Here is a 16,113-nt window from a genome sequence, read left to right on the forward strand (position 1 = left end):
ACCACGGTTCAGCGCTGTGTTTGAATTCAGAACAATGTGTGTACGGTACTTTCTGTAATTATTCATGCTCCCAGCAGCTCTGCTCAGGACAGAAAATATTATTATTTGTTTTATTTTATAAAGGGTGGTACAGAAATATAATGTTGCATGTGAAACATTGTAAGCCTTCCAAACCATGGCTGCTCTGCAAACCCGTAAAAATAAGATTTTAAGAGAGATAAAATCTCAAGAACTACAAGCATAAATAAAATCCTAGCATTCCTTGAATGAATGCATATTACCCACTGCCTTTCATGACAGAGTTTCAGACCTTGATCATCTTATGTTGAGAAAAGATGGAGTTGTAGCCGTTTTGGTCCAGATATTGCAGAACGCTATGCTCAGAATGTGTGTGTTGTGAAATAGTCTCAGCTACTACCACACCAAATTTGGCTAGAACTGGTTCGATGGTTCATAAAATCTTTTGGTAGCAGACATACACATAAACACATTAGCACACACACATACAGGAAAAAAAATTACTGCGTGCTGGTCAATCAATAAATGAATACACATCTAAAGTAAACAGCACTGAAAGATTTCCACATACATACATACACAGATAAAATTAACACGAATAAAGACAGAAGAAACGTGCAGGGGAGGAAAATATTGTCCTGTTTCAGGTGTAAAAGCTGAGGTACATCATTGTTCATAGATTTACAAAAATAAACAACTAATAAAAACTCTTAAAGATTTAAGTTTTATAGTGAGCTAATGGATGTAAGTGTTAGATGATGTTAAACCTGAAAAAATGGTTTATTTTGATATTTCTGTTCTGTATCCATTTGATTGTATAATATTGCCAAAATCTAATGATGTACTCCTCAAGCAACATCTCTCATTTAGAGTTTTGGTGAAATTACCTCCATTTTTGCCACTATGGCAAATATCTCTGCCTCCTTTTTATTTCTCAGAAAAAGATTCTAAAAAGGAAACAAAATTTGGTCTTTTGCCAACCTATAGCAGTGAATCTGCACATAACAGCTCATCTGTTTGGTCATACAAAAAGGCATTAGTCACATAAAGAGGATTCCAGTGAGAACAACAAACATTATTTACATCAATAGATTTAATGCTGATGCTTAATTTCAGTCTCTTCCCATAAAGTGTTCTACTAAAACATGGCAGTCAGTTTTTTTACTGTTATTAAACCAGCAGGTGTCCCTCTATACTCCCAGGCTGTCTCAGTATCTCTCTCTATCACTGCCCCTCATCTTCTGCTCATCTTTTTCCATTCCAGTTCTGACTATGCCAGATGACTTAGCAGACCCCTTTTCTCTGCACATCCATCATTGCCCCATACATCAGATCTTCCAAATCAGACACTGTAGTAAGGATAGAGTTCCAAATCCTCCTCCATCCCGCCTCAGTCTCCCGTCTAGATCACGGTATTCCTCAGCTTCTTTTCCCTTCTAACAAGCACCAGATCCACGAGGTGCTAAAGAAACAACACCGACACACGATCCTATAGCATCTGTGCATTGGGAACTGGCCCTAAATCAATCATCATCTCTGGTTGTCCTAGTAGGAGGGGCTGCGGGTCCGGCGGGTGGGTTTCCACTGGGTGTCGGGGCATCACTCAACAGGATCTTCTGGAGCGGTTCAAAAATAGTTGCAGCAGCAAATGGCATTTCCAAAGAACTCACCTGCTTCCTGGTCCGCGTCTTCCCTGTGCGAAGTTTGATGTACCTTGCGATCAACTCATTTCGTCCTGCAAGGGGTCAGAAAACAAAACGTTACTATAAAATCATTCCCATCACAGTCAACAATTTGGATCACATTGTTTTTCCATTCACTGTGATCATTTTCTTTCATTTTACTGAGCGACGGAGTTCTGTAGCTTTTAATTTTGTGTCTGTTGCTCAAAAATGAGAAAATAAATAAATAAATATGAACAAACTAAATGGCCGAAACGATGCAACACCTACTTTTAACTCCTCATCAATCTGCTCAGACTGTCAGGCCAAAGCAGACTGTGTGACAGAGATGAATGAGGAAATACATATGCAGAGTCTATTTCTGTGCTCATATTTATAGAAACAGAGAAATCTACTTGGCTAAATGAAGCAGTAAAAAAATTGTTTGATCGCACATGCGAGTATGCTTATGCTTGAAAGTGTTTGCAGGCGCAAATGTAAAGATAGGTGGGCAAACACACGTGCAAAAGTCAAGCACCAAAGCTGTCAAGTGTGTCAGCACTGAAAGCTGGAAGTGTAAGTTTATCATGTTAGTTTATCACTAAGTATACACTCCTGGCTGTTGAGGGCTTGCATCGGTCTCCGACTGGCCCCCTGAGCGTTCTTGGAGCTCATATCTCTGGAGTGAGTGTGTGTCTGGGTGCTGCTGACAGACAGGTCACGCTGGCGGAGCAGGTGGAGGCGGTGGCCATGCGATCCTCAGACCCGACCCAGGACAGACACGATGCACGCCGGTGACCATGAGGGTCGGGCCGGTGAGGCCGTGGGGCAGCTGGTGTGTGTCAGGGTTTAAAAAATATGCCCTTTACCCCCACAGTGCATGTTGAACTTGGCACCTCACATCCTGATTCAAAGCCTGCAGTTGCTCTGGAGGGTAACAGTCAGGTGCTTTTTAGTCATTCTAGTTTAAATACAGAAACCAGTTTTGTAAAAGAAAAATTGAACATCCGTGTTCAGAGTTCACAAACACATTACCCATGATGCTACAGCACTGTTGAAACTAACTTTTGTTCAGTTAATAAACAAAAGTCAAGCCTACAAACTGTCTATGTACATTCAGATTCTAGTCATTTTGGGGACATTCTTAATATTCACTCACTAAATAGATGTATTTTATTCCACTTTAGACCTTTTTAAGACAAATACAAGCTTTAATTTAATGATTTCACCTTGGCTATTGGGTAGTTAGACTCGTGCTATAAAATTTTCAGACTCTAAAGGGATTAATTAAACAAATTACACAAAAATGTCTTAAGAGATTATTGATGATAAATATAACTAGAGAAATCATGTTTTCTGCAAAAGTGCTGAATAAAAGAAGACAAAATCAGATCAAGTATGGAGAAGCAATATTTTAAGTAAACAATATTCTTGAAGAAACTGAAGAGATCTCTGTGTAATTCCAAGTGGAATTTTTCTTCGTAAGATAAGGTTAAGATTTTTAAAATTTTAAGTTACAAAAACCAAAAGTCATAGCTCCCATCTCCTGAATGAGCTGAAAGTTTTGTTATATGAATGGCACAAAGTATGCAGAAGTGGACAGATTGCAAAATGCGTACAGAAAAAAAAAGACAGGAAAACAATAATCTGAATGTTGTGCCACATTGTAACAATAGTTAAATACTCAAACCAGAACCTCTCAAACTCTAAGGGAGGGAGGTCTGAGGGACCCAGAGAAAGTTCACACAAGAATTTGCTCGGCTTTGTACCATCTCTTAAACACGGCCGTTTTTCCCTTGGCACCGCAGCCCTGTGTGAATTAACACATGGGCCGGTCACGACACACATCCTGGTATGAAGTTGTTAGATTTTCCTCGAACATAGTGATGCTCTGGACTGATAAACCTGCCAATCTGCTGACCCCTGCCCAGGGAAAAGAGAAAACATGACACCTACCCATCAGACAATTTGTCAGCCAATAAAAGTGATCAGATTCAGGGCAGCATATCTACCTGGCGCTCATGTGAAACTGAGAGTTCGGACCTTGTTGTTTATTCTGGGATAAATTTTCACTCAGAGCTTTTATGTTTTGTTGCCAAGTCATCTTAACATTTACCTCCATTAGAAACTGAGCACAGAGATAACGCACGGGATCTTACAGGTCACAGTTCAATTTTCAGATAGTCATCAAGTTCTGTCTAATCACATACTGGGACTTGGTTTCAAAGTTTTATTTCTAGAGTGTAGGATTTAGACAGAGTCCAAACTCAAAGTTAGTCAATCAGTCGCAAGCAGTCAGGCGATCAAGTTAACAAAATAAAAACATATAACCCCCCCCACACACACACACACACATACTATGAAAGACAAGCAATCATGTAATGTTTCTGTTTATTTGTCTGTCTGTTACCAATATAATTCATAAACCACTCAGCAGATTTTAATTAATCTTTCAGAAAGTAATCACTGGATCTACATCTTCAACTCTTTAACTTTTGAAGCCAACTTAATTCAAGATGGCTGCCACAGCTCATTAACCTGAACAATCGTAAAAATGGCTATAACTCAGTCATTTTTAGAGATACTGAGATAAGATTTGGTGTGAGGGTAGCTGAGAATCACCTCCAACACAAGCAGTATCAATGCAGATATATAAAAATATTTCACAACATCTAGTTTAAGTTTTTAAGTTTCACTACAGGAGCAAAAAGAAATAAACAGTGCTGTGGAGAGGATCACAGGAAAAGATGGCCAGGATTATTATTCTGCATAAAGACGGGATCCACTGAAAAACATACACACAGGAAGGGCAGAAATGCACGACCTGCTCAGCTGTAAGACTGCTTTTTGTGTGTGAATATTTTGTGGTTTAAACACCAGCCTGTGATGTAGCACAGCTCAGTTTATTCACACGGTGGCTGCAGCTCTCCAGCCGTTTAGTGTTTATCAGGAGGAGCGCTTCCCAGACAATTGTTTGAGCCCCTAAATCCATATTTCTTTAATTCCCAAGGGATTAAGAAAATGTTCCGCATTTCCCGCCAATCAAATTCTTGAAAAGCCAAATCAAAGGACATTTGTCGAAACCCTCACAATTACTTTGACCTCAAATGAACACGACATTGGCTGCACTGAGTTCCTCACATTACAGCAGCAGTTTCCTCCAACTCCCCGCAAACCATCTTCACTCTATGCAGCGCACACTGCGTATCCAACAGGATTTTCAACGTAGTCCAAAGATTAACACAGTTCTTTATCAGGAATTCAGAAATTCTTAGTTCTCAGTAGGTTTGAAAAGTGTTGTGAATGTAAAAGCCTCATGTTGTTATTAAACTTGAATGCCTTTAAACCTTTAAAGAAAAATATTACTTCAACTCAGGTAAAAGTGTTAAAGACACTGAAGTTCAAGTTGTAGTTTCGTAACAACAGAATGAACAAGATTAGTATTTTATCACTTTTGTTTTGTTCACCTCGGAATAAAAGATTTTTTTAAAAAACATCTTCTACTGCCAACAGAGCAAAGGACAAGCAGCTTTCATCAGTGTGACAGTATGTCTTTCAAAATAAGTCCGGTTCACATTTCAGGCATTAAACAACTTCGAAGTCAAAGACCCCTTGCCTGATGTACTCGTATCAGATGCCCCACCACTCCTAGTGTGAGCGCTAGACTCGTCCAAAATACCCTCTAACACACCCATGAGATCAGAGAGGAGACTCAGTCACACAGCGATGAGATCATGGTGTCCAAAGGGAGTAGCACAGACACACAACCTGTGACAGCCAAGGCTGCAGGAAAGTAGGAACACTATACCATTACCCACCGCTCCACAGTTCGATGTTGTTTATCACAACGCCTGCAGTCACAGACTTCAATGGTTGGGAGGGGGTGGGGGGGTCTGAATTTGGAAACAGTTTTTAAAGCTGTAGTTGATTTTTTGAAGTGGGTTTTATTGTAAAGCCTATGAACAATTAATATCTAACTTGTTGTAAATGGGACTTGGAATGATGACAGTTTGGAGAACTTCAGAACTGGGCCAAAACCAAGGTGGACTGCTGTTGTCTTAGAACAACTGTATTTTCAACCGTTTTAGAGCAGTTCGTGCAAACAGCGTCACACTTCAGATGTGGCCTGGGGCACTTCCTGCAGAAATGATTCTACATGAAGTACCCCTTTATGCTGACCGACAACAGTGTAAAGGTTAATAAATCTGTAATCACACCATCAGCTACATAATATTTGAGATTTCAGTTGTTTTAGGACTGCAGCAAACCACCCTCATTATAGCCATTAGCTTGTCAATTGCTCCGACCCAATCTCTGTTTCTCCAAACTGAGGCTGTTTAAAAAGCTACACATCTACAACAGGTAAGATATTAATTGTTCATAACATTTCTACACAACTCCTCATCAGAAGATCTGAATTATTAATTTAGAAGCATGAAAAGAGACACAGCTGATGCAAAGTCAGGGCTTTCAAGGGTCTAAACTGTGGGGGGTTTTTTGCCTAAAAAGAATAAATAAGTTGTGAAGTTCTAATAATTTTACCACAATAAATGAGAAATTACAAAAGGCAACTCACTGAAGGACATCACTTTTAGAAAAATCTGTCACTGTTCAAATCTTAGCAAGAACCAAAATACTTTTATATGATCTTGACTCTAAAAAAAAATAAAAAAAATAAAAACCTTCTAAATGCTTACTGTATTTGACAACTTTAACACACTGCAATAGAAAGATTGGAGCAATCTAGGGGTGTGACATTCTTTCTCTGATGACAGTGGGTTAGGATCAAGCTGTATTTGAAATCAATAACAATCTTGCCTTTTGTCCAAATGTTAGGTTTGTCTCTGTTTTCATGAAACTCATTGTAATTACTTCCAATATGATATTTAATAACTTCGGTTCCTCCCCACTTACCAAAAACATTAAGGTTAGGTTAATTGGTAACTCTGAACTGTCCATAGGCGTGGGCGAGAGTGTGAATGGTTGTTTGTCTTATTTGTCTCTATGTGGCCCTGTGATGGACTCGTGAACTGTCCAGGGTGTAAATCGTCTCACAATGCATTCGTCACACAATGACCCCTGGAGACAGGCACCAGCTACAGCCAGAAAAGGAAAAAGCAGGTAAAAATATGAATGGATGGTTGGATGAGGTGATCCAGGTTAAGCCAATTGATATTGGTTGATCCAACTTCATATTGGGAGTTGATTTTAAATCAAAATACAGATGAACTTCATATCAAAAATTGAAAAAAGAACGAAGAAGAAAAGCATAGATGACTCAAACATTTGTTTCGGACTGAGAGAAAAAAATTGACAAAGCGTTGGAAGGACAGTTTAGTGAGTTTGCTCTCCCCTCCTCTTCAGGATCGTTGCTAAAGGTCAGGCAGAGGTGGACAGGTTAGTGAAGGACACCTGCAGAGATCCTTCCAAAGTCAGCCCCTGGGCCGTGGCTGCTCATAAATCAGCCCTTTCTTAATGGAGCTGCGGTCACCGCTGGCCGGGACTGATCTCACTCCCTCTCCCTCTCAAAGTTTCTTCCTCAGTTCCTGACATTCCTGACATTCCTGTTTACTGGCTGGTTCATAGTGAGTCTGCTGATCCAACATTATCTCACGTCCTGTTCGTGCATGTGTGTACAAAAACAAGCCAGTTTACACGCACCACATTATGATCCCCATAACATGCATGTTTGTAAACGATATTCTTAAACTGTTATTGCAGCCATAATCATACTAGTCGGAATGCTTTTTTTTTTTTTTTTTTTGGATTATCTGCCAACGTTATGTTTTCTTTCCGCAGCACATATGACCCGCTGTGTCTTCTCAAGGAAACAAAGGTCACATTTAGGTTGCAGGAATGTCTTAGCTGAATGTTATTTCCCCTCCAACAGAGTCTGGCTGCTGTTTACTGAGCTCTGAAAGGCCTCTGCCAAGCCATGACTATAGCAACAAGTCAAGTACTACATTAAAGCAGAGAGACCTGAGGTTTACCAAATACTATGGTTGTTATTTAGTTTAACTTGTTTATATAATACACAATAAAGCAATAAATATTGGCTTCACTGCGCAAATAGAGCTGATAAAGAAAGACAAGAAAGACAAAGAAAAAACAACACTTGTTTGAGAACATCTGACATATTAAAATTATTAAAAAATAACATCAGTATTAAAAAAAATCACAAAGATTTCCAAAAGCAGAATAAATCTAAGGCATTGGCCAAAGACCTTGAAATTCTCTTATTTTGTTTTTTTTTATCTTGCAATCTTATCAAGACATTTCACATTTTAGAAGATGTGTGTTGCACCAGCATGTGGAGCTAAAACAAAAGAGTCACAGAGTGCCCATTGAAGGTTAGATTTTAGGAGGAAAAAAATAAATAAATGAAAAAAAATCAAAGACATCATGCAAAACTTCTAAGTATGTTACAGAACAGTAAATATGCCAGAAGCTGGTGGAGGACGTACCTTGTCAAAAAGAAACATTGATCTAACTGATAGTAAGCTGGGATCAGGAACTGATAAGCCGGACGTCAGAAATCAAAAGGTGACAACTCATGGTAAACTGTGTCAGGAAAGGATACTGACATGGATTGTTACTGGGAAGCCACTGGGTGGGACTCAAAAGTCGGCCGATGTTCTTTGTGGTCAAAACAACTGCACCTCATTTTGAAATGTGCTTTGACACCAAGCAGAGACAATCGACCAGTGAGGTTAGAAAATTAACTCTGCCATCAAAGCGTTGTGCATTAAAAAAGTGAAAAATGTCTCTTTTTGACACTTAATTGTGTCAAATTTGGAAAAAGTAAGAAAAAACTGCATATTAACCTATGTCCAATCTTGAGAATTAAACACTAAAATATACATTATGTTGAAATAATATTAACTGGATTACATGAAACTTGTAATCAAAACTTCAACCATTCAGCATTTTTTTTCTCTATATATGCTACCTTGAAACTCTAAACTCAGAAATGCTGGTGCGATAAACTTAGTCTGAAAACCCATTTTATGCTCTTTAATCAATAGTTTTTTCTACCCACAGTATTAACATTAGTACTAGGTATCTGGATAAAGTTTAAATCTTATATTATTATATTGTGACAACCCTAACGTGGAGTTTGCATGTTCCCCTGTACATGTGAGGGCTTTCCCCCACATATCACAGGCATGCGAGATTAAATGAGGATTTTAAATTGGCAGTAGGTGAGTGTGAACATGTTGTTTGTCTCTGTGATGAACTCGGCACCAGTCTAGAGTGTATCCCCTCTCTCATCCAATTCCAGCTGGAATTAAACACGTATAAATATAGCGTGGATGGAAATGTTGGGTTATTTTGCTTCCCTAAATGATTGTCTGTAAGAAAAAAAAACATTACAGATATACTGGATGTGAAAATACATATCAAAACTTGTACATCTTTAATACCTCATTAACATTTTCAGAAAAACAAGTCGTAACATTTTCAACACAAAAAGCCTTATTGTAAGAAAATCATTTGGGAATGGTTATGCTAGCATAGACATAAATAAAGATTTACATAAAGCATCACGTTTTTGTTTCAAACACTATCCTCAAAAATCATTTTCTTTTGCTGTATGCAAGAATTTCAGCTTTAGTAGTACTTACACACACCATTTGAATTTTTATTTACCAATTATATTGTACTAAGGAATGACCTGGTGAAAGTGACTTAATTTATTATTATTTTTTTGTTTATTTTAAATATGTAAGGTGCTTTTTAATTGTTATTATTATTGGTATTGACACTTACAGAGATTTAATATTCTTAAAAAGCCTAACCGCAGAGACTGCTGCATATTCAATCAATCAGCTAATCAAACTTTTTTTTTTATACAACAAAGTGCAACAGAAAGTGCTTTACACCAGCTTGAAACACAAAAAACATAAAACAGAAGCAGCAAACAAGCATAAAAAATACATACAAGATCATTAAATTAAAATTTTAAACACTAGGACTGAAGGAACAGAGGAAATACAGATTTGTTAGTGAAGAAACACTAGAGGTAGGTGTAAAAGTATAATATATCAATTAAATTAAAATTATAATAACCAAATGAATATATTAACCAAATTAGCTTTTGGCTAGAAGACCTACAGTTGGTACATGGTCGTGGTTACTTTAACATGTCACAGTTTCATGTTGTGTGATCTTCTGTACCTTATTAAATAAAATTTGTTAATGTTAAATAAAAATGTTTGATTTCTGCACAGTGGAATAGTGGTTAGAGCTGTTGCCTCCCAGCAAGAAGGTTGCAGGTTCGCTTCCCGGCCTGAGGCCTTTCTGGGTGGAGTTTGCATGTTCTCCCTGTGCACACGTGGGTTTACTCCGGGTACTCCGGTTTCCTCCCACAGACCAAAAAACATGCATGTTAGGNAATTGATGACTCTAAAATTGTCCCTAGGTGTGAGTGACAGTGTGAATGGTTGTTTGTCTCGTTCGTCTATATGTGGCCCTGCGATGGACTTGCGACCTGTCCAGGGTGTCCCCCGCCTCTCGCACAGTGACTGCTGGGGATAGGCACCAGCTACCCACGACCCGGAATGGAGAAGCGGTTAAAGAAAATGGATGGATGATTTCTGCAATTGCTTTTTTTTTTTTAATCTAAAAGTCTTCTGCAAAGCTACGTCATTAAAATGTCTGCAACCTGAAACAAGAAGTCTGAGTCTAACGTTATTCATTCAAATGTCCATTCGTTCCTTTTTCGTACTCGTTTCATTCCTGTTCGGGGTCAACGTGGCTGCAGGCAAAAGGCGAGATGAACCCTAGACAGACCGACGGCTCATCACAGAGCTCATGTTTCTGCTCAGGAAATACAGGCAGCCAGTACAACTTGTAACAGATTATATCTTTGGGAATTTTTATTCTAACATGGATACATGCGAGTTAGCTATTCACACAAAAAGGTGTTTCTTCAAGCAGAGAACTGAGGCTCTGATCTGAGGTCAAAAACCACGTAAAGTCACAGGCACCAGAGGCTTTTCCATCAGTCTACAAGTGTCTAAAAGAATCTCTCACTTCACTGCTGAAGTTAGAGCCTGAGTGAAGACTCGCTGCTTCTTTTCATTGACCTTTTTTTTTCATCATATTTTTAATTAGGCAGACTTGAGACAAATTAGTATTGCCAGACTAATACAGACAACGGGATGAAGTGTTTAACTTTGTGGGAGGATGATTCATTATTCTTTGTTTGGGAAAAAGGACGCCCTTATCGAGGGGGAGCAGTATTGACTTTATCATTTTCACTAACACCGTCACTATTTCCTTTTCCACACAGGAAGTCAAATGCACGAAAAAGTGAGAAAAGTGCTTGTCATACGGATGCTAGGAAATCCAGTGTGACAAAACCAAACAGCTGCACAAAACATGGTGTGACGCAAGACTAAATGCAGTTTAATCAAACAAAGATCCAACAGCCATAAAATAAAATGATTACAATTGCAAAAGCGGCGCCTAAATCAAAATGGCAGATATGTGGCAACATATAAACAGAAGATAATTATATTTCCAGGGCTACATTCTTCTCCTGAGAGCTATCAGCACATGGGTACAAGTTGGGGACTTTTCCTCCATTATTGCAGCGCGAGGAGCATATCTCTTGCTGAGAGCCACACAAGGCAGGAAATGTTTTTCTTGGCAGATGCATGTCGAATTACAACCAGAGCACATAACCGCCACAATATCCATGACACCCTGCCTAATAAGCGAGCTAAGGGTCTGTTGATTAATGGGCATGAGGGTGGGCACAGTGCAGAGGACTATGTGGAAAAAAATGTGGGGCACAAAACCAAAATATGGGGCAAAAACATTCCATTTAATTAAGAGCTTAGAATGCGTAAGGTGAACTAAACACATTCCTCGCGTTTTGCTGCCCGGAGACTCAATATCATATTGTTTAGCAAAGAATGACATTCATTTCTCACATGGGAATTCAACCTGAAATTCAAAGTATGCCTCTCTCAGCCGATGGACACATATTTGTGTTTGTTTTGTCTGTGCAAGAAGACACAATAATATTTCTAAAAGCACGACGTCATCTCTTCACAATTTCATGTATGCCTTTATAGATATTCTCAGCTGATATGTGATTAGGCTACCTCATTTAAGACCACCCATCAGCGCTTTAGCAACATTAACAAGACCTTCAAAGTGGCTTTGCATTGATTGTGGTTGTCTGAATGACTTGAGTTGTTGACTAGAAGTGACCACAGGGATGTCGATAAAAAGTGAGCCCAAGGGGCTGTGAGGACTGTAAAGGAAGGGCTGCCATGGCTGTTGGAGGGCAGTGGGGGCAAAGCAGGCCAAGCAGGGTCTTAGTCTTATCTTTTTCACAAGTCATAAATCCGGATTTGTCACAAGGCTGTCAGGCTGAACTCGGGGAACAGTTGGAGGCGAACTCGAAGACAGACCGACCAACTGACAGACTGACAGACAGAAGAGGTTGCTCACAAAGGACAAAGACAACTGTCTAAGACAAAAGAGACACGATGGCTCTAAATCAGGCATGTCACGAACAAGAGAAGCTCACAAACACACACCTTCCGCCTTTCTCACTCTCAGACACGAAGACAGGTGTGGCAGAGTTCTGCCATGCCCCGCGGTCCTGCAAAACTCCACTGACCACCTTGGTGTTTATTCGCCCGCTCCTCCTCCCTCCCCCGCCTCCAGGCGCTCAAAGGTTAAACGTCTATTCTAGTTTACGGTTACAGCCAAGTTGCCTTGAACCTCCGGACTTTCATGCGCACATGCCATTCCTAGCAAGCCAACGCACTCTCCCGGTGTGCATCACCTGCCCCTGACCCCCACAGCGAGGAAGGGGTACCTCAGGGCCTTCCTTGTCAAAACCCACGTCGCCCAACCAGTACCTGCCAATCCCTGTGACTGAGTGAGACACCTGCCCCCCTCCCTCTTCTGCCTCCCCTCCAACTATTATTACAGGCTTTATAAGGGTTTACGTGTTGGCCATGACCTCAATAGACGGCTGAGCTAGGCTATAGGCAAAGCTAACAGTTGAAGGAGCTGTCTGGCTGTGACAAGATGGGGCGATGACAGACGCTGTCTGAAAGCGCCACCGCCTGCGTCCGCCCCGTTTTCCACCGACCAGATCCACTATCAAACGGTCGGGTGGAAGGCCTCGCTGCGGCCAAACCATCTGTCACCAAACATCTTTCAGCAAAATGCTGCAGAAACCTCACCTTCCCAACACCTGTTTGGGAATGACATCATCCATAGAATCATCAAAGAAGTTACATTCCTGGTAAAAAGAAATCTGAACTTGACCAAAAGGCAAAAACTGCTCTCAGGATGACCCAGCTTCAGTGAGGAAAACCCAAGAAGAAATGTTCTTTGCAGCAAAACCCCACAAATCTACCAGAACTGCTTGGAGAATAACTGACCGTTAGTCTGGATAATTTATGTGAAGCTCTTCGATTCTCTTACGTGAATCCAACCGTTTCTAACGACGAACAGACTTAAAAGCACATGTTGTGTTTCTTATACGCAGAGAAACAAGCGATCAGAGTGTGTGTGCCTGCCTCTGACATTTCATGCCACCACAGTCTGTTGTGGGCCCAAAACTGAGCGACAGCTGCACAGGAAACATGAGTGATGTGAATCACGAACGCAAGGAGTGGCGATGAACATGTGTATAGGACATGTGAAACAAACTGTGAGAACATTTTAAGTACTCAGAAGGGTTTGGCAGTGGATATTTGTTGGTCCCCCCCCACAACGTAAACTGGTGTTTGTGCTAAATAAGTTTCACAGTTGACATAATTGTAGCCTTCTGTCTTTCTTCAGCTTTAAATGTATGGATAAATGCTCATTGTTGATACTTTTGTCTTGGGATTTTGTTAATAACCTGAACAAAACTGGAAAAAAATAACAATGCTTTGTTGTTTCATTTATTCAGATATCAAGTATGAGGAGATTCCTTCATCCTAAATGTGAGTTTTATGTGCAACTGGGCAAAAGTCTTGAGACCTCTGTTTCTTTATATTTGAAGCTAAACTTGTAATCTTTTTGAGTAACAGTTTTCAAGCTCTTTAATCATCTGGACAGACTTTTGCACAGGATCGTATCTTTTATTTAAAGTTTTTGTTTATTATATTACCTGGATAGGTTTGTTTATTATGAGAAATAAATGATTTTAAGTGGGGGTGTCACTCAACTCACAAGACGAGATGAGTCATTATACTGGGTTACCGAGAATGAGACGAGATTATAGCAATATTTTTAAGAAAAATGGTTTTTGCCACAAACTCAACTGACTGACCGTTCTACTCTCTTGTTTCTCATGAGTCTCTTCAGACCTTAGAATGATCCTTCAACTACACATGATTATGATGCTTATGATCACTTTCATCCCAGAGAAAAGATGCTCACACTGACAGGGTCCTTGCGCTCGACCTGTCTGAATGAACTGCTGCCACACAAACAATTGAAAGTGAAAGAGCTAATTTCTAATTTCTTCAGAGCTAATTTCACCTGAGGACACTGTGCTGACTGGAACTTCGAGAAACAGTTTTAAACCCAACAAAAAATTTTGTGATGTTTTAATCTCACAAGATTTTATGGTACGAGACCTTGTTACATCCCTAGTTTTTATCTCCAGCAGCAAAGCTTTTTCAAAATCTGTCTATATCTAACATTTTTAAACTGTTAAACTGCATAAATATTACGCTCCTTTCAGCTAATTTTATGAAGAAGCGCAGTATATATACGAAAAAGCTCACACTTTTTCACAACCAAATATGACATTCAGAATCAGTACTTTTCTGCCCTCTTCTGAAGCTTTTTTTTCCAGATCATTCCTACTTGTTTCGCTTAAAAGTAAGAACCATCCATAAATGAGGTGTGAAACCTGTGTACTAACGGACAAAAGCACACAGAGAGCATGACAGGAGAGATGGGCGTACCGTACATCTTGCCCTCATCAGAGAGGATGATCTTCCTGCGGCCACATGGTGGGTAGATGGCCAGGGCCTCCTGGAAGCTCTGCTCGATGTCGGGACTCCACACACCCTCAGCATCGTTCTCCAGGGGTTTGTCGAGTCCATCTCCCAGCTCCTCACTCCCACCCCGGGGGGAGGGAGCCGGCACCCACTCCGCAGACGTGGTGGGACGACAGGAAGGAGACCACAGAGCAAGGGCTGGGTGGTTGGAGGTGTGCAGCAGGCGGCAGCGGGAGGAGGAAGAAGAGGCTGCAGCAGGAAGCACACCTGGCTGTGGGAAATCCACAAGTGTGATGAAGATGGTGATGGTGAATCTGGATATGACAGGACGAGAAAAATAAGGAAAACTGACTTTAGATAGGTAGGGCTTTGGGTAGTGTGAAAGAATGCTGCTTTACCTAATATTAAACCTTTACACTTCTGCGTGACACTGTCTGTTTCGTTTATTGCTGTTTTCTCACTCGAACACGGTACTACATGAATGTTGTTCTCCTGAGGCTGCTGGAGATCTGCCGGGAGCTGAGTAAACTTTTGGACTGACCAGGTGGACTGATGTGTTTCCTCAGCCTCATCAGGCTGACTTTAGCACAGTAACACAGATGTTTTTCAGCTGGGGGACCAGCAACAAACTGTGTCATGGGATTTAATATTAGCTAATCCTTCACACCTGTATGAGATTTTGGCAAATAAGCTGTTTTATAAGCCTGAAAAACAATTTCACAGGGGCCCTGGTTTGGCTAGCCATTAGCCTAGCCTGGAGGATGTTTTCTGCACTTTTCTTCATACTATGTGCCTGGTGTCACAGTTCATAAGGTAATAACTACTGATAACTATTTGACAGAACATCACTTCAAAAAAAGAGCAGACTATCCCTTTTAGGAGCTATAGTCTGATGTATAAAAGAAACACTCCTTTTTAAAAGTTGGATTTACTTTGTGCAAATACCTACGTCCAATAACCAGGATGTTTATTATTATTTATATTTGTAGATTTCCAGTGACAGACAGGAAAAAAATTTTTTTTGAAAACTGTTGCAGTTTTAGAGTCATATATACGGTCAAATTTTAAATTGAAATAAGAAATAAGAAAAAATATATTTTGTATGTTGTTAATTATACTTCTGAGAGAGGAACTGGAGTCCCAAAAGCAGAATCACAGAGTCAGAGGATCACAAAAAAATCAGAAATTGTAATCAGTTAAGAAAACTGTGATTGGTTTATCTCCAAAAGTTAGTGAAATAGATAAATGGGCAAATATTCTTCTATTATTTATTTTGTATTAGATGCACAGGAAGCAATAATAATCTAGTATTATTCTAGATTTATAGTAAAGGGTTACAAGGGGCATTTGACTAGCTGCAATAGATTCACATCCTGTTTTCTGTTTGGGCCGGTTTGTTTCGTACGTCCACAGGGTACTTAAACACCAGGGCGGGGAGAACGAGACCGCCGTCAGCTCTGCCT

At 40.0% G+C, this 16,113-nt stretch overlaps 1 protein-coding gene across 2 annotated transcripts in view; it reads right to left on the bottom strand.

The window, feature by feature from the left end:
• Positions 1-14,757, bottom strand: part of LOC108246608 (transcriptional enhancer factor TEF-3) — a 29,310-nt gene extending 14,553 nt beyond the window's left edge. Inside the window, exons 1-2 of one of the 2 annotated variants that reach the window (XM_037978384.1) lie at positions 14,615-14,757; positions 1,689-1,753 (exon numbers count right to left, since the gene is read on the bottom strand). In XM_037978384.1, coding sequence (XP_037834312.1) covers positions 1,689-1,753; positions 14,615-14,621 — 72 coding nt within the window. In that variant the 5' untranslated portion in view covers positions 14,622-14,757. The remainder of the gene's footprint in view (positions 1-1,688; positions 1,754-14,614) is intronic. The other variant, XM_037978385.1, reaches the window with a different exon arrangement.
• Positions 14,758-16,113: the final 1,356 nt, after the last annotated feature.

This window comes from Kryptolebias marmoratus, linkage group LG11, assembly GCF_001649575.2.
Source record: "Kryptolebias marmoratus isolate JLee-2015 linkage group LG11, ASM164957v2, whole genome shotgun sequence".
NCBI classification, from domain to species: Eukaryota; Metazoa; Chordata; class Actinopteri; order Cyprinodontiformes; family Rivulidae; genus Kryptolebias; species Kryptolebias marmoratus.